Below are 26,800 nucleotides of genomic sequence, written 5' to 3'. Positions count from 1 at the left end.
GCAGCCTCCAAAGAAGCTGAAGCAGCAGCACGATCTGCCCCGAAGCCCATGTCTCCTTCCGATTTCCTGGATAAGTTGATGGGGCGAACTTCAGGATATGATGCAAGGATCAGGCCAAATTTTAAAGGTATTGCAAAAAAACACAGCTTTTGTGGCTTTCATGTGGAATAGAGACTACATGCAATCCTGATGAATTCATTCCCTGGCTATATATGAAACTAAAAAAAAAAATATATGAAATATGCACAATCATGAGAGACTTGGCACACAGGTGCCTTACAGAGATGGTATTATTGCAAAGTCTAGGTTGACTTACTGTATTGCCCATGCACACATATAGATCTCAAACATTGGGGCTTTCACCATTTCTGTTCCCACTGATCTGCATATAGAAGAACTGGCTATGTCAGATATGCTGGATGTCAACAGCTTCTTAACAGAGCAGCCTGGAGCAACAAGCACCAATAGGATGATGCTTCCCTATGTCAAAACTACAGATGAGATTTAAGAGGGAATTCTATGATCAACCTAGATTAAGGCTTGAGATCAGCTCTGCTGTTAAGTGGTGGAGAGAGGCTTGGCTCTAACCCCGCTAGATGGATGCAAATAACTATGAATGTGGACTAAGGCACTGGATACATCTGAAATGTATCCAGGATCTTATCAATATCTGTAAGTATCTGAAGGGAGGGTGTCAAGGGGACGGGGCTAAACTCTTTTCAATAGTCCCATGCAACAGGACTAGAGGCAACAGGCACAAACTGAACCACAGAAAGTTCCACCTAAATATGAGGAGGAATTCCTTACTGTATGATGAATAAGTAGGAAATAACCAAATCATTCCAAAGTTGCATGAAGTAAATTGTTCCTCCCAAATGAGTTTTGATTAGTAGGGCCATATTTCATTATCAAGAGTATATAGGCCACGTGCTATAGAAAAGTTTTAGAAATTATTTTACAGAGGGTAGTCAGTGAACACTTAAAGATTACATTTCATATCCCTCCTCTTATAAAGCTAAAGAATCTTTTCTTAAGAGTACCAAAATTCTTTAAACAAACAAACAAGCCTCAACACTTTAACAAGGATAAGAAACCAGTACTGAAGCGAGGCTATCCTCCCTCTGAATGAGATAACTCAGTTTCTTTGGCAAAAGAGTAGGGAAGCATCTAGCAGGTCTGTAGTGATTTTTAGATCTTTATTTGAAGTCACCTGGGGAGCAAAAGTACCTGTTGGATTAATAAGCAGAGGAAGAACATGACAACAAAGCGAGAATAAAAAATACAGAGATCTTGATACTTGCACAATGTAAAGTATCAGGTGTCATCACAGGAGGACCATATGATAGCCACGTGTAGTACATGCCCAGGGGCAGCACATGCATGCTGCAAGGGCAGAGGTGTGCATGCAATGTGAAATGATTGGACTTAGCAGTTTGCTTTGTTCCCCGACAGCTGGACATGATGTTGCAGCAACTGATTCACTCATATCATTCCACAAGGTTTCAAGGGAGTAGCATTGCCAGGACATTGAGTCACTTGCTTGGATCCTGTACAGCTTAACTCACAACCTGTTCCGTTATCATCTTTTCACTGCTTGGTGCATGGTCAGATTCCTCACTGTCCAAAGGGCTTGAGTCCTGCAGACCTCACTGCACATCCTGGACAGCTAACGCTTCCCCTCCTGCTTAACTGCATTAACATGCTTTTATATGGAGCACCATGCTTCCTATGGAGGCTCAGTACACAGAAAGTCATGTTACCAAAACCCTCTAACAAGATCTGTAAAGATATCTTATTTCCACTTGGAACAGAAACAACCCTGTAAGAACCTTTACATTCAGCTAAGCATTTACATACTACCAACAATGAGAGGGATCAAGAGGATCCTGCCAGACCAAGCAGTGACTTGTAGGAAGCTGAACCACTTTCAAATTAGCAGGTAACGCTTCCTCCTTACACTCACTGAAGCGAAGAGGAGCCTCTCCCGTCAGCTCCAGAGGAACCAGAGCAGATGCTGGGTCAGCTGTATTCCATCACTGTCCCCATAGTACGGTCCTTCAGGCTAGCTCTAAACACTGCTACATCAGAACAGCTGCATTTCACACACCTTTTCCCCTGTCCATCCTGTAGTCCCTGGCAGCCATGCAGTGGTGAAGTAGACCTCAAGAGAGGTAATGAGACTGTTTTTTGTGCTCTTAGAAAACTCTTCAGAAGGGCTATCTTTTATTAAAAACACTAATGAGCTCCCCTTCTCAGAGGGATCTGCCCTTGACTGGCACCCAGAGATAAAGAGGGATGTGTCCCCATCAGCCACTGTCCAGCCCTCTTAAATACCAGTTTCATTTGCTTCTTTTGTTTCCCACCACTAGTTCCCCCTTCCTCCAAGAATCACAGGGCAATGGTAATGTAGGACTCCCAGGACTCGTTAATCATGGTGACGCTTCTTGAAGCTGAACTGCAAGTACCAGACTCTGTCTTGGGATTTTATATCCAAAGATGGCTGGGAAGCTTATCTCCTAGCAATCAGCTAGATAGCAAATTCTGCTGTTTTATCCAAATCACAAAGGGTTAAAGAAATGCCCCATAGACCTTCCTACCACTAAGTTATGCACACACAGAAAAGAAATTAAACTTTAATATTTAATGAAATGTATACATTATCTTCTTGCTGAAGGCAGCTATATTGCAATTCTAGTCAAGATAATTTAATTTCAGTTTTATTTCAATGAACTACACCTTCCCCACAGGGCAGTTTTGCTGGCTTAGCCTCCCACACATAAATCAGGCTCCAATTTATGAGAGGCATAGGAGACGTTTTACAGAGCTTGGGGTAGTAGCCCACAGATTATGTCATTTAAATTAACTGGAAGTAACTCATAAGGGCATTTTAATGGCTTAGATCTAAACAAAAATATCACCAAAGGTCTGTACCAGATTGGTTTTGGGGGAGGAAAATATTAACAGAGAGAGGAATGTAGGTCTTTCCTAAATGCTGTCAATGTTGGACTTAGCTGTGGATTCATATTCTGAGAACTTGGAAGGGGTATCTAAGCTTTGGTTTAAGATGGAGGATGAACTCAGTAACTCAGACTGAAATAGAGCTGGCCGAACCCAGTAGGTGGGGGACAAGGGGCCTCTGCGCTCTGGTTGTGCTCTTCACCCCTGCTGCTGAAAAACTATATTCTATCACATGTTCATCCCACTGCAGAGGAGGCACATTTCAGCAGTAGCTGAGGAAGTTTCTAGAGCCCCACACAAGCTCTTAAAAAGAGCTTTTAAAAGCTATGGAGTTCTCACAGTTCCTCTTAGGACAATTATGGGAAAAGCACAGCACCTCCACAAAAGCCAGGTGGCACTTGAGGAGGGAGTTTTCTTCACATGCACTGGGCCAAGCTCATCCCATACTCAGCCTCACTAGCGCACATCAGCACAGAGTCAGGCAGTGCAGGGCCAAAATCTTACACTTATGTCAGAGGTATGAGCACACGTGGTCATTTAGGGTGTTAATTCAGCATTCTTTATGCTGTGCCCTCCGAGAGTGGAAATTGTATGCACATGGTCCTCCATTTCTCTTTTCCAGATAAAGAACTTCTTCCTCATCAGCTCAACAGAAACATTACAGAAGGGGTAAAGCAAGCACTAAAGCCTAGTTCATGGTGCAAGTTTATCCAGCAGCTGAGAAGTTTATTAGTTCCAGATCTGTATCTGAATATACCAGCCTATGTATTACATAGGCTGATTAAAACAAGGTCTACCAACCATAAGCCTATTGGATATGAAAAACAGGTGAAAGCAGAAGAGGGATGGAATATACACCATTTGTATCTGATATTTTAGCCCATGCCTGTGTCTAATAGTCTGGAGAAGGGGTTGTGCAGATTGGACAGTCTATGAACTGCTGCCAAGCTGGCAGAGGGCTGCCTGGAAGCTGGTTAGACAGAAATCTGCTTGAATTGCCTGGGACTTGTACCAAGAAAATCCCAGGTCATTAGACGGCTGTTACATGTCCATGATCTTATTCCCACAGTGGACAGGTACAAAGTTTCAAAAGAGACTAAAGTGGGAGAGGATGGAAGTAAATCCAAGAGGAACAAATCAGGCTGCAAGTGCTACTTAGTAATCAGGAAATTTGCACTGACTGCAGACACAAGACTCTCATTAAAGCCATTGGCCCCCAAATAAGTATTTCATCTCACAGCAGCTGCCAGCCTGCAGATGTGGCCACAATAGGCGAACATTGCCTCCCCTGAGTGAGGCTAAGCCATCAGACAGTGCTTGAAATACAGACACATCATCCTAGTCCCCATAAAGGATGAAGGAATAATCTGGAAGTCTACACTCTCCATTTTCACAGATCTATTTCTTCCAAGGCAGATCTGTCACAGGGATTTATGAGCCTAATTGCCCAATATTGAAGGGAGATCTTGGTTCCTCCATGCAGGGGCATCTGCTTTCTCCTCCCACAGACCCATCTTCTCTGCCAGCACTCCCCTTCCCCACCACACACTGGGCAGCTGCAACAGCTCTCTACTCCCCTTGTTGAAGGGCTAGAGAAATCCTTTCAATAAAAGTGGACAAACAACTCCTTTTCCAGGCACAGAATAATAGATACAGCTCTGATTCCAAATTGTTCTCTTTTTGTGTTGTGATCTGCAGATTCCAGCATCTTCCTAGTTCCAAACGCAGCATTCCAACCACCTCAAATTTACCAGTCAATATTGTGGTTCACATTCAGTTCTACCAATATGACTCAGAACCAGTACCTGATGAACCGACTGAACCCCAAGCCCCCTATCTAGTTACATTCATCCTTTAATTCCTTATTCTACTCCTTTGGTGGCCCCTTATCTTTTCTAATATGAACATGCTAAGCAAAGTTTCTATTAGCAAATAGAGCCTAAAGAGAGATGCATGGCCCCAAACCTGGGAACAACCTCTCCCAAAACACGACAGCAAAGAATTTCTACTGGCAGAGCCCTTAAGTCTCCTGTACAGCTGCAAGTCACAGCAAACAACTGTCATCACATGGGGCATTCGCTCCATTACCCAGCCTCGTCCCTATAATGCACTCTGAATAGCCTTGCACAGGCTCCCTATGGAGCACAGGGTCCTAATTCAGACACACCAGTTAGATGCTAAGATATATGTATGTATGTATGTATGAGTATTTAAAACATTACAGAGCTCTAAAACTTGAAAGCCTTTCAATAGCTTCTTGGTTCTTTCCTGGTGCTATTGGATTTAAGGTGAACTTAGCATCCATACAGCAATGTTGAGATGTCTAGGAAGTTGACCTGTCCTGTCTAGCTCTGATCTCTCTCTTTTCACCAAAAAGATTAAAAAGAATTATGCAAACACTCTCCCAAATGGGGAAAGCAAGGTGAAAGCAGAAGCATTGTACTCACCATTGTCTGACATCAAACTGGCGCTAGAGCTAAGACTAGATTAAATCTGGGGTTCAGACCTTATGCCAGTACTTGCCACTCAGTCACGCTGTTCTCACAACAGGATTTACTATTGCAGGGTGGGAATACTTTGTCATATGAACACAGGCTGAACTACTGATCCAGTCTGTATTTGTCATGCAGGCCCACCAGTGAACGTCAGCTGCAACATTTTCATCAACAGCTTCGGTTCAATTGCAGAAACAACCATGGTAAGTTAAAAAAAAAAAAAAAAAAAAAAAAACACAACACAGCTGTTCAGCTACTAGTTCAATCTCATTTCCTTTCCCATGAATGCAGCAAGATTTTTGACCACTTTAATGTGGTCAGGAGAAAATAGTATCTCCATGTTCGTTACTTTACCTCAGGTTTGAGTAAATTAACAGTCACTTACACTCTACAATGATTAAGATCACATACAGTCTATATCCATCTGCATCTCTTGGAAGATACTGTACAGACAAAGTATGTGGGTCAGAAAAGGAAACAAGTAAAATATGTTCTGGTTAAGTTGACTTGTCCAAGACTCAAAGCTCAGAGACACAGTTGTAGGTGTTCTGTGTTCACGGGCATTTAATTCCAGAGGTTTGATTCAACTCTGCATTAGATTCCATATTTCCCAAATATTAAGAGAATCATCAGATATGTTTTTTTTTTTTTTTGAGGCATACTTCTGTTGAAAATATTGATTTTTTTTTAATTAGGAAAAAAATATTTCTAAGTCCGGGCGGGCCAGCTTCAGGTGAAATTAGTGACCACGGCTAAAGACTGGATCCAAATTGCAAGGCACTAGGAGGAGACAGTCATGAGAACACAAGATAACAATTTTCAGATGGAACAACCGAAATGGGTTTTGATGTAGTCAGTGAGCAGCAAACCAAAGCTCTGGAGGTGCAGCGCCTTTCCTCTGCACTAATTAAAGATCCAGAAATACGGTGTTTACTTAACAGTTCTTTTTTCTGGAAATTGATGAACGAAGTATGTAAAACTCCAGCTCCACTTGTTCTATGCATTCAGACAGGATGTTACATACATATATGGTCATCCTTCGACCAAAACGTGTTACTTGTAATACATGCACTGTCAGTGGAGAACAACCTCTAGATAGGTAGGGTTGTAAGCTTCTTTTAGCACCGGTAGTCATACCATTCTTCTTCCAAGGTTGGGAGGAGGGAGAGACATATTTCATTTCAACAGGAGAAAAATAATTGTGTCTCTGTCCAAGCACAAAGAAATATATTTCATAGTTGGACTGTAGAATTTATCAGCGTTTATAGAGGAAGGGTGTATTCTGGATTGATTTGTATATAAAGCAAGGGAGAGAGAACTGGAATTGGAATGCAGATCTGTTCCTGACGTACATTTTACCGGATACCTCTCTCAGGGTTACACGTGATACACATTCTATCCCCACACAGTTCAGCAGAGAAGATGCACAGACTGTAAGAGAACGGGCAGGGCCACAAGAGATCTCTGTGCAACATACAGAGCCGATTATATAATTGCATGTTTTCATTATATCTGTCCTACATTGTGAGATACATTGGAGCAGTCATAAAATTCCACAGGATCTCAGTAAGCACCAGCATGAAAGAGGGAGGCACAGTTCACTTCTGAGACATGCTGCAGGGACTATCGTCTCCAGATGCCTACCATTTTGTATTCTATTTTCTGTAGGAAAAAAGTCTCCTGGGAACTCAAGAACACCCTCTGGGCATATTGCTTTGTTTAGAAATACCCAAGCCAGCTCTGACAAGCTAGTCCAGACACCAAGCTAACACAGCATTACACACAACCTAATATACTGCACTTCTCCTCAGCATTTACAGGCAGAATCACTGTCCCCAAAGAACACACACAACACAGGTACAGAAGCATCTGAGAAAATGAGAGCCCAGCAAAAAAGAGCAATCTTTGGGATTTTCTGACTTTGGATTTACCCTTGCAAAGAAGCCAAACATTTTTTCCTTGCTGTTCAAGGATGCAGCATGTTACAACAAACAGCACCAGCTCCCCACCACATTTTTTGAGAGAAGGTCTTTCACAGAGGGTTTTTGAGACTAAGATATTGCTATTTTGAATCAGTACAAATGATCAAGTTATGTATGGAAAGGTACAACAGAAACAATTCAATTTTCTCATCATAAAGAAGGCTACAGTCCATCACTGAACCTAGCACAGGCAGTTATTCTAACAGCCCGCCAGCTGCTTCACTAGCCACAAGAGAAAAGACGATGTGGTGGTTTTAAAAATCAATCATTAGGCTCCCTAAGCATGGCTAGGTTCAGGTCCAGGTCCTAAAATACTGCACTATTCTGTGACCAGTAACTATTTCACCGGTACTTGCAGGAAAAGAATCACAGATCTATTCATTTATAGATATCACATATGTAGTTAGAAAAACCTTTAAAATATACCTGTAGTAGGGCTGTTAGTTCCTGCAGAAAACACTACTGTTGGCATTTAAGCTTACACTGGCCAAATCTCAGAGCCAGCATAGATCATGAGATCAGCATGCAGAGGATTAGAGATTGGAAGTGAAAGTAATTGCTCTCAGTCTGAGCGACAGAAAAAGGCAGAGGAAGAAGAAAAGTGGAAGTGGGGGAGGACAGGAAAAAAGAACAAAACAGCAGCTCAGCACAGTCACTTGGGAATTCAGGTCTGCATACCTGAGAAGAGAGGTGAAAGCAAGCACAGGACTTCCAGAACAGACAGAAAGCTGGTATCTGCCCCACAAGGGTTCAGAAGGCACAAGGCAAAGAACCGAGTCCTGAAAACTTTAAGCAATGACAAGAAAAAACAGAAACAGAAATTTGTGCACTAAAGTGAATTCCCCAGGGTATAGTCCAACTAAAGGGAGGGAAGTAAACCCATTTCAGTATCTTGCTGAGCTAGAGACCAATATAAAAGCCTCTGTTCATGCCCATAATTGATGGGATCTAGATGCTTGAATGCGACTCATACCATATATACATCAACCTTGCCTGTAATCAACTCTAAGGACAACAAGAGAACCTGTGATTGGGAATATATTCCTCCAAATCCAGCAAGTACTTCAAAAGGAAGGATATTTCCAACTACACAAGCCAGACAGATGGGTGGATTGGTCTAGACAGCCTCCTTCTGTCCCAAAGCATTACTACAATAACGCATCCAACAGCGGGGGATTCCAGACGACAAATACAAGATGCAGTCACTTTACCAGCTTATTTCTATTAACAACTTGTCCTGTCTTTATAAAAAGAGCAACAAAAACACACTTCCCCCTAGCCTTACTAGGGTAGAGAATCTAAAGCAGAGCTACAAATTCCTCATTCAAAACGAAACAGAAATCAAGCACCTAGGGAACAGGGTCTTGTTTCAAAGTGAACAAACTATATCAGCTTGGGCTTTTCTTTGTAGCACAAAGAACTGCTGGGATTACCCAAGCACTCTGTCTAATAAATTTCCTGCTAAAACAGCAAACTTGGAACTAAGTGATGCCCTTGAGCCCTCTTTCTGTGGAAGCTGCCATTTTGTTTATGGATCTCTAGCTGGCTTAAGCAGCTGGGAGTGTTTTGTGTACAATAGAGGCACAGGGAGAACAAAATATTTTTGGATCTGATCCCCTAAAATTGTCAGAAGCTAGACTCAGTGCCCAAGATGACCCTTCCCAAACCCATTTTTAAGGGCCATCATGCCACTGATAAAAATCTGGAAGAAAGAAAAACCATAAAACAGCCAGTGCAGGCTCTCAGACACAGTTTGTATATGCAAATTTACCACCTTTTTGTTAATTTCATGCCATAGTCATTGTATTTAATTTGCCCTTTTCAGATGCAATCTTCCAGCCAGCAACAATAAATTCCTATTTGCTCTCTGAACATCTAACAAAGAAAGAATAAAATGGAGGTTGCAATTGTCCAACTGTAAAATACTTCTTTGGGAGACATCCATACATGAACTTTCCAATCAGATAATGAACATTTCTGCAGACTGGACTGAGCAACTCACTCCACCCTCACAGTCTCCAGCACAGCAAACATGATTCATAAAGCGTATGGGTCATGCATTTAATACTGGATCCATTCACCCCAAGGTCAGCAGGAAGCAAGGAAGCCTAAGTACCATCACACAAAACCTGTAGTAAATGCTTAGTTTTGAGCTTAATTTTTGTAATCAGTTGTTCCTGAAACCAACTATCAGCCCCACAGAGATGATGGCCAAGCAACAAGTCAGGTCATGTAAAACAGAAAGATTTTCACAGCATTTCATAGCCTCCTGCAGTTTCAGGGTTAGGCCTACAGTACTTTGGCAATCTCTTTGGTTGGAATTTGTCTTTGCAGTGGACAGAGGTGGAGGTGTGGGGGGGAAGCCACAAAATGGCTTGAAATACATGAACAGGAAAAAAAGGTAAAGAGTAAGACTTCATAATAAATGTCTAGACTTGAAATTCAGAATGCTAGCCAGAGCAACAAGGAGATGGGTTTTCATTTGGAAAGCAATATGATTTTTATTTGGGAAATGATGGGGAAAAAAAAAAAAACACAAAAGATGTCTCCACGGGCACCCAAATACTAGCTTACTTACGGAAAATCTCAACGCACTGCAAACTTCTCAAAATGCCAAAGGCTCTGCAATTCCACAGGTATGATATGCACAGCTGAGATGGGGGAGCTCGGTGGGCATTTCCATATCTTTTCAAAAAAAAAAAAAAAAAAAATCTATATTTTACATCCTGGCATTTCAGCTAGTTCTTCACAGTAGGCAATGTTTCCCCAGCTCTTTACTTATGGTTCTTTTTACAGGGAAATACCTTTACGGTATGCAGTTAGGATTCAATTAGTAAATATGACATTAACAAACAGGTAGAACTTAGGATGAGCCTATTGCAAGTAACAGGAAAGCTTTACAGAGCTAACCACAGGCAAGCTCTGCTTATAGGCAGAGCATCTGGAGAGGAAAGGTGGGAGAGGGACACAACTTTCCTTGCCCTGTGAAATTATTGCAAGATCTTTCTGCGGCTTTCCAGCCTTTGCTCTTACTCTTGATATTATTTTACTCAAAAAGTAGGCTGCAGAGTGCCTATTTGAGGAGTAACATGAATCTACCAGCTGCAACTCGACCTCGTGAATTCTGCAGTACAGTGGTACAAACGCACAAGAGGTTGCTGTTGCGGATGTGGGAAACAGAAGAGGAAAGCTAAACACGTAAAAATGCATGAGATAAACCATGGAAGTCAGCCAACAAGTTTTCCATTCTCTGTATGCTACCTCTCATATAAGCTGAGGCACACTGCATACATGTGTGCGCCCTATAAGGGGAGACTATAGTAACAGCCAAGATTATGAGAGTAACGCTACAAACCGACCAATGGAAAGCAGTGCCTTTCCCTTTTCACCCCTGCAAAGCAGGGGTGAAAAACAGAGGCATTTTCAGACAGGGATAATGTGTTTAGGAATTCACAGGACAACATTTGGGATCAAATAACCCAAGCGGATAACAGCAGCGCTCAGTTCATAGGAAAACTGAAACAGATGTTTTCAGCTAGCTCAGTGCAAGGGCCATTCTCAGGAGAATCAGACACCTTAGAAGCAGGACAGCCAATACACAGGCCTAGTATGTCCCCTGCAAATGGTAGGCAAGAAAGTGACTTAAGGCTTCCTTCTTTACAGCTCCAGAAAAAACACACCAGTTTAGCCTTAGCTCCTCTGCAACCTATCCATTTACAACTTCGGTAGGACTCAGAAAATGCATTTAGTGCAGACCTAGATGCTCATACATCTCTGTGTTCATTCAGTTTGCAGTATTTTAGTCTCTCATACTGAATCTATTGCTGCTGTTCCCAGAATTTCACATCATTAGTGGCAGAAATTATCAGCATGGGTCTCTCAAGAAATGGTTGTGTGGCAGCATCAGCCACATAGCTTTAGGTGGTATTCGTCAGCACCTTTCAAGTTCCCCTAGGTAGAAAGCCATTCTACATATAGTAAGCTTTGCCTCTTACTTTCAGATCCTACAACTATTTAAGGACATTGAACACTCCCTAGAACCTTACTATAAAGCAGCATTTAGCAAGTTCACAACCAGAAGATGCCAAAGGATTGTCTCAACAATTACAGCCATCTCTTGATGGCCAGATCTGTCACTGTTTTTCCTCATTTTTCTTTATCGCAATAGCTTTGTCATAAACCCTTGCTCCTTTCACCAGTCTAGGGTAACAGCTCACCTTCCAGCCTCAGCACCCCAGAAGAACAGACAGCTATACACTCAAGCACAGATCTCTCCTTGACCAGGGGCTCCATTCTTCAGCCAAAGGGATATGATTTTTCCCCCATTTGTAGGAATGCCCAGGAAAACTTTCTCCTTCAGGCTCCAGCACAAAGAATGTCTGTTAAGCACCAGGGCATTGCCCCCATCCTTCACTATACACCTACCTTCTTGGATTAGCAGACTCTTTCTCACTGCTGATACCTCCAGAACAGCTGTTGCCAGCCACTACCTCTACTTGGTTCAGCTGCAGCCTTTCACAGTAGATTTCAAATTGGCTGCTTGGCTACAGCTGGCACAGGTAATGAGGTCCCTTATTAACACTTTCAGGTCTGTTCTTGGTGGGTTTTTGTAATCAGCTTGTTGTAGTGCTCCTGTGAAAGGTAAGTAGCTAATTAAATACTTGCTCATCCCCTTTCCACAAAATGAACTCAGTGTAAATAAAGTTCCTCATACTATGTCACCTGGGTAGGACAACAGAATTTCTTCATGAGGGAGTTCAATCTCCCCCCCCCCCCCATTTTTTTTCTCCATCAGCAAAAATGGTAATTTTTCAAAGTGAAGTCTTTCACCAGAGTTGCTCTGTGTAGAGGCTGGTCTGATAGAACCAAAGAGAGTGGGCCTGAAACCTATTCAGTTTTTTGACAGCCTCCATCCCCTTTCTTCACAGCTCTAAGTCCAGCCTGCCACTTCGTTCATCTGCTCACTTGTCATCAGATGCCAAGAACCGTAGTACCTTGGGAAGGAATGATCTCTAATGATCTTCCATTTCCTTGGATCCTTACAAAACCACTAAGCAGAATTTCATTTCAGCATTATCAAATTGAACTACTTTGATTGCTTTAATTATTTTCCCTTGTGCCTCGTGTCATTCCCTGTGGAGAACAAAAGGCTTTTGTGCCAGACTGCCTTCACCACATAGACATGCCATTCTCAACATGAGGAAATACTTCTTTACTGTGAGGGTGACTGAGCACTGGAATAGGTTGCCCAGAAAGGTTGTGGAGTCTCCTTCCTTGGAGATATTAAAAAGCTATCTGGACACAATCCTGGGCAACATGCTCTGGGTGGCCCTGCTTGAGCAGGGGGCTTGGGCTAGATGATCTCCAGAGGTCCCTTCCAACCTCAACCATGTTGTGATTCTCCACTCGCAAGTCAGACAGGAGCAGGCTACACAAGATAATCTATGCCTAGATGTGATCAGCACACGGATGAGGAGTGCAAGTGATACAAAGTTGATGAAGAAAGAAAGAGAGAAGTTTTCTGTGGAGTTTGCAGCCTCTATAAAATTTTTTTGTGCTTGAAAGTTCACATCAGAAATTGGTCCACTCAGTCCGTTGTTTAGCAGTAACTCTGGACTGCCTGGTGATATCAATTAAGATCATATAACAGCATCCAGGAGAAACACTGTACACCTCCAGCTAGCTAAAAAATGAACGTTATTCAGCTTGTCACCTCTCAGCTTGACTGCAATGCCTGGGCACAAAGCTTTCAACACATGACTCTTCAGCTGGAACCAAATACTGCAACCCATATGTGACTACATCACAGCCACAGACATACCATACTTGCTGCCCCTGCCTTACGCTGCTTCTCAGGCAGTCAGGTCCAATTTGCACTCAGAATGCTTGTTTTCATGTATTTTTTTCAAATAAGACACATATGTATGTTCCTGGACACAAGAAATCTGAAAGGATGCACAACACCTTCACTATTATAATGCAATGCACCTGTCAATCATAAGGGAAAAGTCATCTGGGTGGAGACAACCATTCTTGGTGGCCAGACTAGGACTGTGGAATGAACACACTGAGAATGAAGATCTTCATAAACACACAAACACACAGAGAATTACCTACAATACTAATGCTACAAAACAGTAATTCAGCAAACTGAATCCAGTGCATGTACTACATTTCTTTGGCCTTGCCTTCTCTGCATCATAACATAAATGTTCAGGTATCTATACTTGAAAACCACATATCCACTGTATACGCTTGTCTCCAAACAAGGAGGACAAAGAATAACACATACCAGAGTTACTTACCACACTGCTGAACATACTCTGGAAGGAGGTAATGCAGACCATATGCTAGTTATTCACAATACGTCTGTGGACAGTTCCCATGTAGAATATGAATACAAGGCACTTGCTCTTCGGAGATGAGTTAGGAGGGGCCATGCCACAGCCATCTACTATGAGAAGTTCATTTTCATATGATTCAAAGGCATGTAGTTAATGTCCACCATCATAGTCATTACAACTATGGCAATCATTCTGTTAATAGTCTCTGATGCCTGCTGTGGTACCAACGCGAACAACATATGCCACTCTTCTCACCATCTCCTTTCCTATTGGCAAGTTTTGCAGCTAACACAGTGAATTTACTCCAGTAACAAAGCTTCAAAGCTTATCTGCAATAACATAGACCCTTGTGGAAAGATTGGTTTCATATTCCTCCCTCCCCCTTCCAACAATCCATCAGGCTAAGAACACTTCTGGGCAGCAGTCACTGAAGTTTATTCCAAACGTGAGTTTAATTTGTGTTGTACATGAAATAAACCCCCAACTGAAGCTGATCTGCTAGCATTCAGCTTATTCGCAGCTGAATAAGCAAAACAACCGTTTGCTTGCTACCTATTAGATTAGTGACACTGATTTCCCTTGACTGCAACAGTTGCAGATCTTTATGCACAGAGAAGGGAGAATTCAAAGTATACCACTTGTTCAGGGAGCTGCTACATGCCATGGAAAGAGGAGATTCAGGGTTATTTTCCTCTTTCAGATGTGCATGATTAGCTAGTCCTACACTAAGACCCTTGTTCCTAGCTGTCCACAGCTTTTTTCATGTCCACTTTTTTCATGTTCACCAGTCTGCTCCTTTTAGCAACAAGTCTTTGGTCCATTTGCTATTGTCACAATTATTAAGCTCATTTTCTCCAAAGAAGCAGATGGCACAAAGTGGCCTAAAATGCATTTCTAGGACATGGGCTTGACTATGAACTGCCCCATCCAAAACCACTGGACTCTGTAAGGCCTCATTGCTGTAGAAATTGGAGAATATCAGCTCAGCAAGTTTGGTTCCTTTGTTAGTGTTTTTACCTCCAGGACAAGAGGCTGTAGGTTCACAGTCAGCTGAAGCACTTGAGGCAGTAATATCAGACTCTTCCAAATGTATCCTTCAACTTCAGAGCCTTATATTCTCCAGGTAGAAAGAACAGATCTGATGGGAGCATCAGAAGTAGCCCTTCAGAGCTGCCAAATATTCTCCCACTGAAGGGAAGGTCCTAGTGCCTGCAGTAAGAATTAGATACTGGGAACCACATCATTCCATTGCCTTTCTCTTAATAAAGGGCTTCAAGGTTCATTAATTAAATTAAAAGAATTAAAAGGCATCAAATCACTAAACATGATAGCAACTATTAGTTTGGGCCAGGACGATGAAATTGGTTTATGATATGCTGCTGTTCAGATGCAATCTGCCTCTGCACTTAGAAAATGACAATTTATGGACATGGAGCTTTTTTATCCCTCTCCTGATAGCTGGCTCATCCTCTCCCCACTTCAATTTGTTGGCTCACTTTCTTCTGCGAAATTCAGCAGAAAAGGGATAGGCAGATGGCCCTGGAAAGCTATTCTATTGGTCAGACAAGGAGAAGAGAAACTGCCTTTAATTGTACAGGAGAGCAGCTGGCATGTCTGAGCCAGACCTCAGCAACCAGCCTTGGCCTGGGGAGTTCAGAAGAGCTATAAGACACAAGTTATCAGGCAGATATCGTTTCTGTAGTGGTGGGGGACTAGCTTCAAGAAGATGGCCAACCTATAAAATCTGTAGTGTTTATAGCATTATGATGCTAGAAAGAGGAATCAAGAACACCAGCTTAGGAACAGGAGAAAAGAGTCCATGCACATCCCTTCTGTGTTCATACACTCATCAAAGGCAGCTGCTCTTGTCAGTTCAAATGAGTTGCAATATATATTAGTGTGTATGCAGGACATCTCCCTTCCACGGGCTGCCTGTTTCATCAAGCCTTCTCCTTTTCGAAGTACCAAAAGGACCAATAATAGCCACAATATGGGGAAGCTGACTTTGGTGCCGTGCCCCTCTAATCCTCTGCAAGTCAGCTTGCAGATACCAGCCTTCTTTGACCTCTGCAGATGAATAGTGCTTCTCCAGCCCCAAGGCTTGGACCAGAGGTGTGGGCACTTTGCACAGAGCTGACAACTGCTATGAAGGGTGGGGGGTGTAAGGACAGGTAGCTGCTCACACTATGAGAGAGCTCTAAGCTACAGAGCTAAAAATAACAACAGCTCCTTGAGAAATAATGCCAAGAAGACTTGCCACAGATTAGAAGGATAAGTCTAGACATGGTTCACTTTTGAGAGCCATTTCAGCACACACTCTCCAGTTCTCAACACTTTTGGCCTGCTCTGAGCACTCTTTAACTGCATTTCTCCACTCTTCTCTCACACTACACAGGATTATAGGGTGAACATATTTCTGCGACAGCAATGGAACGACCCGCGGCTGGCATACAATGAATACCCAGACGACTCCCTGGATCTGGACCCCTCCATGCTGGACTCCATCTGGAAGCCTGATTTGTTCTTTGCTAATGAGAAAGGGGCCCATTTCCATGAAATCACCACAGACAACAAGCTCCTCAGGATCTCCAGAAATGGCAATGTTCTCTACAGCATCAGGTGAGGTGACTGAATGGGGTGAGCCCCACTGAGGTGGGGGAGGGCAGAGCTAAACACCTGCTGTTCAAGCCTGAAGTAAGAAACTAGACATATCATGCTTACCTTTGGATAAAAGGATTTGATAATTTTTTTAAATGGGAGGGCATCAAATTCAGAGTCATATAAATGTGGTGGGAGGGAACCTTTGGAAGTGAAAGTGCCATCAGCTGCCTGAGCTTCAAATCTCAATTGCATTAGTAGTTTCTATTTAAAAGAAAGCGTAAGAAACATCATCGTTTTCTTCATGATTAAATAAAAAGGTACCAATCCAAAAGGACTAGGCAGCCTGGCAGTACTCTACCATAAACATTCAATTTCTTCCCCACACTAGTAAACAAGAGCTTCAGACAGGGATAAATTTTTCTGTGCCTCATGCCTCCCTCCAGATCCCTGAGAAGGATGCTGCTTTTGAAAGGGATTGAGACCATATACTATGAACTAGGCTTCCTCTGTGGTAGCAAAGGGCACTGTATTTCTGGGTTACTTCCACATCCCCAAACTGTTCTGTCCTCAAGACCTACAAAGATGTAGCTGTTTCTGAGAATTTTTATTTTAATTTACTTTCATTTCAGTTTTATTGGGAGAAGAGAGGAAAAAAACAACAGTGCGAAAAGAGTGTGGGAAATGCCTCTTTACCTTAGTAAGGACAACAGAAGGATGTAGGTACCTTGACCAGAGGATTACCAATTAGTGCGATTTCTACAATAGAGAGAAAAGACAGCATTAGCCAAAGATTGAGATGTTGAGACAGAGCAGGGGTCTGCGAAGAAATCTAGTTCATCTCTACCTTTCTCAGTCCAAGGACTTCTGCAATGACTAATGGATTCCTTAAGCTCTCTAACGTACAATTACTAGAAAAGGTGTACTAACGCAAGCCTGAAAGGTTTCACCAGCTGTACTGCATTAAAACTGGTAGATGCCCACGAAAACCAGTGGTTTAAAAACGGCAGCATTTCCTGACAAAAAATTGCAAGCAGAACTGCAAAGCAGAGCTCCATGGCTTTATCTCAGAATAATACATGCTACTTACCCATTTTCACTAGATCTGAGAATCCATCAGTGAAGCTAAACTAATTGCACTCAATTCCCCACAAGAAAAACATCCAATCCCCCACCTTGATTTCACTTCCAATCCCATCCACCCTTTATTTTGAAGCAATGAAGTTAAAAACAAACCTCATGAGCTTAAAGGGTGAAAGAAAGTCAAACTGTATCTTGAAAACTGCATCAAATTGGTTAGTATTAGCTTTTTGAACCAAACAAACATTTTGAGCATAGATCATGGTATAGGGCAGCACAGCAATTCATCATGGGATATACAGCCAGCATCATCTCTACAGGAAAAAACAAGTCTGAGAGACAAAACTAGGGGCTCAAGAGACACAGCAGGAATTCAGGATGATACAGATTCATACTGATCTAACACATTAACAATAACAAGGCATTTTCCCTGCTGAAAACCTCAAGAAAGTCTCTCTTTTCCTCCCCAGGAACTTACGATTTTTACTAAACCTCTTGGGGTTTGGGGGGTTTTGTTTTGTTTTGTTTTTCTTCTTTACACAGAAATGTTCTGTTCAAAGATTTCCAAACAGCCCCAGTCTCTAGAAATGTATATGAGGTGTCCGTGAGATGTGTTTGGGCTTGCCGCTAATCCAGACCACTGCGAGCCTGAGGCAAGAAAAAAAGATAGAAGCAGCAGAATTGCTTGGTGTAGGAGCTCTCTGTTCTACACAGTCCCAAACAATATTGCAATGAAACGTAACCTGCAGCAGCTGACTCTACTGGAAATTTTATCACAAGACCCACTGCTCAGCATTTCTGATACTTTTCAACACTATGTGAAAGTGCAGGCAGGGAAGAAGGGAATAATCAGTCACTTTCCAGCAGACTAGTGTGCCAAAGTGAGGGACTGGTTTTCTGAGAGTGTTTACCTCCTCACTAGCACCTCAAAATGTTTGACATTCCCCTACGCTGCCTTCTTTCCTCAGGATCACGCTGACTCTGGCCTGCCCTATGGACTTGAAGAACTTCCCCATGGATGTACAGACGTGTATTATGCAGTTAGAAAGCTGTGAGTCCTGTGCTCATCTCCCTTTTGGAAATGAGACTGTGTTTTCCCTGTCCCTCTCCCTTGCCTTTTCACTCCCCGTCTGGAAACCCGTCTTGGTTCAGCCTTCACTGGACTGTCCCATTACAGAAGAGAAAGGTGGATGAACATCCAGGAGAGACTTGCTCTATTCTGTGTGCCTGGGGCTGCTCTCTCACAGCCTTTCATCTCCCATTCTTCCCTGCTAGCATCCCCTCCACAATCTCCTCACTATCATCTGCATCTACATCAGAGGCCAATGGGGCAATAAGGTTTCCTACTGGAGACAGAAAATTCTTGGAAAGGATGAGGGCAAATTAAGTTCAAAAGCCACCAAAGCTTTTGAGTGCTGTAAAGCCCCCACTGAGGGGTTTTTTGCTCTCCCTCCCATTTCAGAAGCACTTGATCAGGGTTTTCTATTCATTTACTGCATATGACATTTCCTAGAGAAGCCAAACCTCAGGAGATCCCTTGAGAGGAGCCCTGGCTTGCTTGTATTTAGGCTTCAAAGCCTTTTGCTTTGAAGGAGAAAGGTGAAAGTTCTTTCAGTTACAAATGAGATTTTTTTTCTCTGTGTGTGAACATTTGCCCTTTGTACATGTTGTTTATCCCAAAGGAGTGAAAACCAATAAATAACTTTGTTCAGAGAAAGAGGTCAAATTTGAAAAAATAATAACCAGCTCAACGAACAAAATTCAAGAAAAAATGTGATTTATCGCAGACCGTTCTTCACACACCATCACATTACCCTAGCTTTTACCACATGCATAAGCAGTTCTGCCTCAACCCCAAATCCCACTCACTACAGCATTGTCACGCAAAGCTAGTTTAAGCCCCTGCCTCCAAGCATAGCTCTCTTTTACAAGACTGACCCTTTCCAATCCATATTTAATATGTATTTCACATGCCATTTGTTCCCTCTTATCAACAGTTGGTTACACAATGAACGATCTCATATTTGAGTGGCAAGAAAAAGGAGCCGTGCAAGTTGCTGATGGACTGACATTGCCTCAGTTTATCCTCAAAGAAGAAAAAGACCTGAGATACTGCACAAAGCACTACAACACAGGTCAGTGCTGTTTAACCTTAGTCCCTGGGGTCATCAGAGCAGGAATTCAGGATCACGCATTTGCCAGAGATCCTTTAGTAAACACGATGGCACTCTGGTGATATGAGTCTTGCCCTAAATACCAAGGGACAACATATATCTAAATATACATATATCTAAATATACATAAATATATAGATATGTACACACACACACAAATATATGTGTGTGTTTGTGTGTAAATATACACATGCACATATGTTGCCAGTAAACATACATAAACATAGCCAGTAAAGAGCTAACAGAAACAAATATGTGGAAGTCTCTTTTCCGCAGTAGTATCTGCATTAGTTCAAAGGTGTTTTGGTTTGGACCTTCTTTCCCAACACGCTCCTTTGTTTTTGATGCAAGGGAACAGGTGAATTTTAAGCAAAAAAGGACATGCTGCTGGGAGCTTTCTCTGCTATGTGGATGTCCTGCATACGTATTTCAGAACTGGGTGACAGCTGCTTACTGTTTATTTTGTCCTCTGTTTAACACGACTTTGGTTCTAGGCAGTAAGAGGAAAGTCCCCTGACAACCATAGTTGAAACCAGGAGCTTTACTGTGTCTTACCAGTAACCTTCCACGTATACTCCATCATTCTCAGGCAAGTTCACCTGTATAGAAGCTCGTTTCCACCTGGAGCGGCAGATGGGCTATTATTTGATCCAGATGTACATCCCCAGTCTCCTCATTGTCATTCTGTCCTGGATCTCCTTTTGGATCAACATGGATGCTGCACCTGCTCGTGTTGGCCTGGGGATCACCACAGTGCTCACTATGACCACGCAGAGCTCTGGTTCCCGAGCATCACTGCCCAAGGTATAGAACATTCTTGTCTTCACAAATGGGGTAAATTTTGCAATTTCCAGGGACTGTACATGTGTAAGGCACCATACAGATCCTCCAGGCAACCAGCACAACACAAAAGGCATTCTGCTACCATTGTCCTATTCCAGTTTAAGTAAGCAGAAAAAATTCTAGCCCCACCCTGCAAAAATTTTAGCAGAACTTCTCTGACTAGCAGTAAAATTTCCATTAAGACCCAGCATTCACCTCAAGATCCACCCTCCCAGCAGGCAAAAGCTCTGAACCTTACAAGCACCTGCAACAAGCAAAGATACATATGCAGTCTACATTCTAGCACCATACTTTTACAAGGATACTGAATGTCCCTGTTACAAAAGGCTTCTGTTGTAGTTAGTTTGGACTACTGTTTTCCTTCCACACAAATCATCACAAGCAGGATCTGGATAAACTTAAAACTGTAGAACTATTGCTACTAAAAAGCCTGGGAGTAGTTTCAGTGGCTTGATAATACATTCATGTTAAATGAGCTAGATTTGAGTATCCAAGAGTAGATGTCAGCCATATCATGGCTTGATTAGCTTCTTCCAGAGAGCTTGGGAGTAACATGAAAAATGGCAAGTAAGAAGACATTTGGGTGAATAATCCCATTCCATCCTCTCACTCTCACTCTCTCTCCCAGGTGTCCTACGTGAAGGCCATAGACATCTGGATGGCTGTGTGCTTGCTGTTTGTGTTCTCCGCACTTCTAGAATATGCTGCTGTCAACTTCGTGTCCCGACAGCACAAAGAGCTGCTCAGGTTCAGAAGGAAGAGGAGGCATCATAAGGTAATACACAAGGCAGAAAGGACACGACTGGAATCTGTGCCAGGAGGCCAGAACGTCACTGCGTGGTCAGCTGGACCAAGCCACTAGCTCCCAGGAAAATCACTGGCATATGGTCAGATAGTGAGGAGGCCATATATCAAAACATAGGGCTAACTCAATGGATTGTGGCTTCTCTAACAGTCAGCTGATTCCAGAGGTCTAGCAAGGCAGTTTTTTCTTAGGCTAAGCTGTCTGAAATAAAAAGATCGTTCTCATCAGAACAATTTCCATACAGAGAAATGTTCTGGTTTAAGTTCTCTTCAGGAGACACAATGAGGGCTGGGTGTGATGTACGCAGGGAGGTGTGAGGGACAACTATTAGCGAGTGACATCCCCTTCAAAAAGTCAGCTTATATTAGCCTGGAGGTAAGTAACACCACTTTTGTTTCTGTCATCTCTGTGTTCAAAAGTATCTGCTACTCCGACCAGCTGCGAATTTCCTCTTGAAATGAAAAGAGCATTCTTCACAGCCTTAGTCTTCCTCCATGCTCATTCACCATGACTGACACCAGCCTGAGCATTCACGCTTTACATAGACACACCTCTCCTGCAGCTTGGAATCTACTAGTTTTTAGGCCAAGGTATGGACAGCAAAGATCTCACCTCACAGGATGCAGTAGAGAGAAACATAAAGGTGACTGATCAGAAAGACTAAAGGCACTAACAGTTGCCCTCAGCTAACTAGTAGAATCAGGCAGGCTGCACCAAATTTTCAACACCAGGCCTGAGACACCATCCTCAAGCAGTATCAAAAAACAGTGACTCAGGAGAGCTATTAGGAGACAACTAAGGCTGGATCTGCTCTGCTTAAAATATTCCTCACAGGTATTTTCTCTCCTAGGTTTTAGAGAGTCCCCAGTAATTCATCCTGTCCAGAGACCATCTATTGCAGTGCTTCACTATACTATCCATTAAAAGAGACTTTTCCTGCATCTAACCTGTCATACAATAGTTCACAACGTGTACCATCATTCCAGAAGGCAGCATGGCCTTAGGGAAAGGGTATCAGGATGCCTGAGTCCCTGCCACTTTTAAATTAGCTCATTGCTTCGCCCTACTTCAGCTGTCCCATCTGCAAAATAGGATATAATTATACATTTGTTCCAGCCCAGCTAGGGCTCAGGATGAAGTGTGTTGCACAAATGTAAAGGGAAAAGAAGTAACAGATGGGATGAGTAGCAAACATTAATTTTGTCAGTCCAGGGCAAGACCCTGCTATTTCAAAAATCAGCTGAGGGTGTTCTGGTTCAGAAGATGTAGCTTGCTTAATAGAGTCAAAGCTAAAACCACCTAGCATGGGTGCTTCATAATTTTATCTCTTAATCCAGATTCAAGTATCCTTTCTGGAGCCATATCATTGTTTGCAGATCACTCTGGACTCTTGTTGATAAAATAATAAGAGGAAAAAACTCACTAGTTTAGAGATGAGTTTAACAAATATTTGCCAGAGATGTTTCATTGAACTGTTCATTGAAAGCTGTTACGACAATCCCTGCTTAATCTCATAGCAGTTTTAACTGGAATAAAGCATAAACAAAAACACTTGAAAAAGCAAAATGGACAAGGTTTGCAGGCTCATCAGAAAACTAAGAGCTGACTGCAAATATGCAAATGACATAACACAGCTGCTGGAGAAGGTAATTGCTCTGTCCTGATGTCCTGGCATGTCTTGGTTGCTCTGCCTGACTCAGGCATGACATGCCAGGCTGAAAACAAGTGAGATGTTGCAGTGATCCACGCTGATGGAGGCAGCTGAGGAGAGGACCAGGCCTACATTTATTATGTGTGGCCAGATCAAAATCTACTAGCTATTCTTCACAGTCAATGCCCAGGACAATGTGCCACAGTCTGGCATTAACACAAGTGAAGCTGGACACATCAGTTTCTTACTTTCCTCAGAGCTACACACAAGATGCTAGGTCATTCTTGTCATAAAAAGTCTTTCTTCTCTCTAAAAAATAAAAATCAAATAACTAAATAGCCAGGTTTCAATTGGTGCTTTCCATTTCTCAGCCACCTCTTACCTCCTTCCCTCTGGATGGATGGAAAGGCTAGACTAGAAATACTTGACTAGAAAGCTCTCTTTGAACCCCTTTTATTGGGGTAAACGGTACCAGGAGTTTACAGCTCCTGTCACGGTAAGCTGTAGGAACTGTGATGGTTAGGAATAGTTACTGTCCCTTTGAGGTATGGTTGGTTCTGGTTAGCATGACACCATAGTCAGACCCTCTTGGAATTTGTTTGGAGACCCAGCCCGAGCCCGTATGCCCAGCCTGGCTATTGATTTATACCTTCTGCCATTCTCCTTTGATATCTCATCATTAATAAGGCACGATTAGCTTTTCCATCCTGGGTATGTCACTCACACATAACAAATCAGCCACAGAAAACAGCCAGTGGTCCCTCAGCAAAAAGAGAAAAGGAATTCAGTGAATTAGAGAATTCAGTGACTCAGTAGTTTACATCTCAGTGCATGTGTGTCCACGGAACAGCTGGGTCAAGTCTTACATAAATCCTCTTAATACGTACATGATTATTAAGAGAAGATCTATAAGCATTCACCATCTCAGAAAGTCAGGCATTTGCAGCTGGTGCACATCTTATTAGCTGCAAAAATGACCCCCGTTAAGGAAAGGGGGTTGGGTCAGGGATGAGAGAGGCCTTTGCAAAATTTTCCCCGATGCTCCAGAGCTGAGCGACCTTGGTCCCCACAGCCCTCCAGGCTCAGCCCAGCTGCATGGCAGAGAGCAGGAATCACAGCGCTGGGCCTGTCATGTCCATTCCATGCCACCTGCTGGCAAGCACAGAAATCTCAGGGGCTGAAATAAACCGTGCAGCACTGGCTGGAGGCCTCTCCAAACCTTCACAGCACCGTCAAGGTCGGAAGTGGTCCCCGCTGTTTGTACCCCAGCTCCTCCAGATCCCAATCTGCCTTTGTTACTAGTGTCTTCTCCATGGTGCAGGTTATAGTCACATGATAAACACAAAGTCTGCATTTCCTGACATCAAAAAGTTAGCCTCTTCACTCAAAAATATCTCCAAGAGAGCCAAAAAAAGAGTTTCTGTGAACTTTGACTCCCAACTAACATGACAGTTTCTTACTAGATGTTGAACTAGTATCACTCAGCCCTAGGGGTAGCTGGACCCTCTAAGTGCTATTGGCATAAAACTACCAGGCTAGATCACAATCAAGACTTTGTTCCCAGCTTGATTTTGGTAAGAAATCTCTCATCAGAGAACAAAGGGTTTGCCCTGGTAATATGCTAAAACCACACATTCCTAGGCCCTGAACTGACAACATCACCCACCTGCCAGGATTTCACTGTTGGCAGCAGGTGCTTGGACCCAGGGTGAGTTTCTGGACTGTGAGCCCAGAAGCTGTGACCTTTCCTTGCTTTTGTCCCTGATCACTTCTATCTAGTAGAGGGTATGTGTCTCAGATCCTTTCAGCACAAGATATTGCACTCCTCAAGAGCAGTATCTGGCAATACTGGTATTGCCAAGAACTGGTATCACTACAGAAATACCTTTAAAGATGATAGAGAAGGAACAGGGAGATGGAAATCGCTGCTAAGGACTTGAGCTGTTCCTGTAGAGATAACATGCAGCATTACTACAGAGAACCGGTGCCAGGTCTAGTGACTGAGAAAAGCTGACCCTGTGCTTAAAACACTTTACTAGACTTTGGTTCCGCCAAGTCCAGTTCCTGCCTAGGCTGCAGATTTCCTGGATAACCTTGTTTTGCATTTTTTAGGTCTCATCCAGGGAGTTTAGCATCCGAATTCGCTTGTGAAGCTAGGTCCTAATTTTTGATGCCTCCATTTCCCTGACCATTCCACTCCTCTCTTGCAGAGGTATTGTCAGGAGGCAAAGACAGTAAGCGTTCTCAAGTCTGAGATGGTGTGGGCCAGTGATACACTAAGTGGACACAAAAAGAGCAGGGAAGAACTACCTAAAAGCCTTCAGAAATTGTCTCAGTCAGGACCTTGAAACAAATAGATCTGCCAGCAAGCTGTACAACTCTCCAGCTTGCCAATCTGCCAGATAGAAAGAAAGGAAAAAAAAAGGCTCGACTTTGTTTGGGTTGTTTTGTTTTGCTCCAATATGCCAGCATGCTCTCCCCTCTGCTTCACCACCCCAGACCCCAGGGCACAGCACATCCATCCCATGCAGCTACTTGCTCAATATAGGGCCATCCAGAAAAGACACTCTGCAAAGAAGATCAAAAGGGGCAGGGAAGGCTGGGCATGCAGGTGGGTGCTGTTAGATCAGTGTCAGGGAACACAGGGTGAATCAGCCCATGTGACAGTTAATTAGTGCCATTGGTCTAACAATTAGCCTGAGCAGCCTGTAGTCAGAGATGGGTATTTCTGACTCCGTAGCCGACTAGCCGTATTATCTGAGCCAACCCGTTTTTTTCATGTGATCACATCCCTATGTTCAATAAAATACAGTTAAATTGCTCTGCAAAGCCTGCAGAGCATCCACCAAAATATAGCAACAGCACTTGCCTTTAGAGAGGCAAATAAAGAATTTCTCCTGCTCAATAACTGGGATTAGCACAAATACCTATATTTTACTACTGACACACAGAAGGGCCTGTTGTGTTCCTTACATAGGAAGATGGCTTGTAGGAAAGGGGCTGTCAGAGTCAAGGGAGTTCCCATGGGCAGATGGGGCCAGGTAAAGTGAGCTGAGGGCTGGTTGCATGCTGCCTGCAGAGGTCTTTTGCTGGATCGGTCTTGACGCCTGCGCACCCATGTAACTCTGTAGGAAGCCTCAAGCTGTAGCTTCAGCTACATGAGTTACATGGAGCCCACTCCTTCTGGGCAAGCTAAATACAACACAGGCAAAGCAAAGAAGGTGATGATAGGAGCTGGGGGGAGAGAAAGACAGAAGCAAAACAGGGGATGCTTTGGGAAAAATAAATGCAGTACTATAAACTGTTCAAGTATATCAAAGACCCCAACAGGGTGGAAGTCAGTGCTGTTCTACATGGGTGCCTGTATCCCCTGATTTGCATCTGTTCGTCACACAGCTAGCACCCCTCTATAAGGCTGATCTCCTAAGAGCAGAGGGTTTGTCCGATAGAGCAAAGGCTGGGGCATAGGTGAGGTGTCTTCTCCCTTCAGAGCAGGAAGCTGTCAGTGGAGAGCCTTATAGCAAGGGTGCATTGCCTATATCTCATTTTAAGTAGAGTCCTATGCTGAATCTGTTTCAGGAGGATGACACTGGTGAAGGGAGGTTCAACTTCACAGCCTACGGGATGGGGCCAGCTTGCCTACAAGCCAAGGACGGCATCTCCATCAAGGGTGCCAACAACAACAACACAGTCAACCCTGTCCCCCCACCATCCCGCTCCCCTGAAGAGATGCGAAAGCTCTTCATCCAGCGAGCCAAGAAGATTGACAAGATCTCACGCATCGGCTTCCCGATGGCATTCCTCATCTTCAACATTTTCTACTGGATCATCTACAAGATTGTCCGCAGAGAGGATGTACACAACCAGTGA

The 26,800-nt window shown here is 43.1% G+C and overlaps 1 protein-coding gene across 3 annotated transcripts; it reads left to right on the top strand.

The window, feature by feature from the left end:
- On the top strand, positions 1-26,800 carry GLRA1 (glycine receptor alpha 1). Of its 3 annotated transcripts, none has more exons than XM_062587271.1 (8): positions 1-127; positions 5,589-5,656; positions 16,175-16,398; positions 18,426-18,508; positions 19,455-19,592; positions 20,221-20,435; positions 21,103-21,249; positions 26,510-26,800. In XM_062587271.1, the coding sequence occupies exons 1-8, from the start codon at positions 49-51 to the stop codon at positions 26,798-26,800; spliced, it is 1,245 nt and encodes a 414-aa protein (XP_062443255.1). In that variant the 5' UTR covers positions 1-48. The 3 variants fall into 3 exon arrangements, with proteins under 3 accessions (XP_062443255.1, XP_062443254.1, XP_062443256.1); XM_062587270.1 differs by having other exon boundaries at positions 26,486-26,800; XM_062587272.1 differs by having other exon boundaries at positions 4-127; positions 26,513-26,800.

The sequence above is a fragment of the Rhea pennata genome, chromosome 14, assembly GCF_028389875.1.
Source record: "Rhea pennata isolate bPtePen1 chromosome 14, bPtePen1.pri, whole genome shotgun sequence".
Lineage (NCBI taxonomy): Eukaryota > Metazoa > Chordata > Aves > Rheiformes > Rheidae > Rhea > Rhea pennata.
This window is presented reverse-complemented; position numbering and strand designations above follow the sequence as displayed.

What these genes read in the sequence shown, in the direction of transcription:
- GLRA1 (XM_062587270.1), top strand. Translation starts at nt 49, where the DNA reads ATGTCTCCTTCCGATTTCCTGGATAAGTTGATGGGGCGAACTTCAGGA. An exon ending in CAATTGCAGAAACAACCATG is followed by an intron (nt 5,657 to 16,174) that starts GTAAGTTAAAAA and finishes CACACTACACAG; the next exon opens with GATTATAGGGTGAACATATT. An exon ending in GGAAGAGGAGGCATCATAAG is followed by an intron (nt 21,250 to 26,485) that starts GTAATACACAAG and finishes CATTTTAAGTAG; the next exon opens with AGTCCTATGCTGAATCTGTT.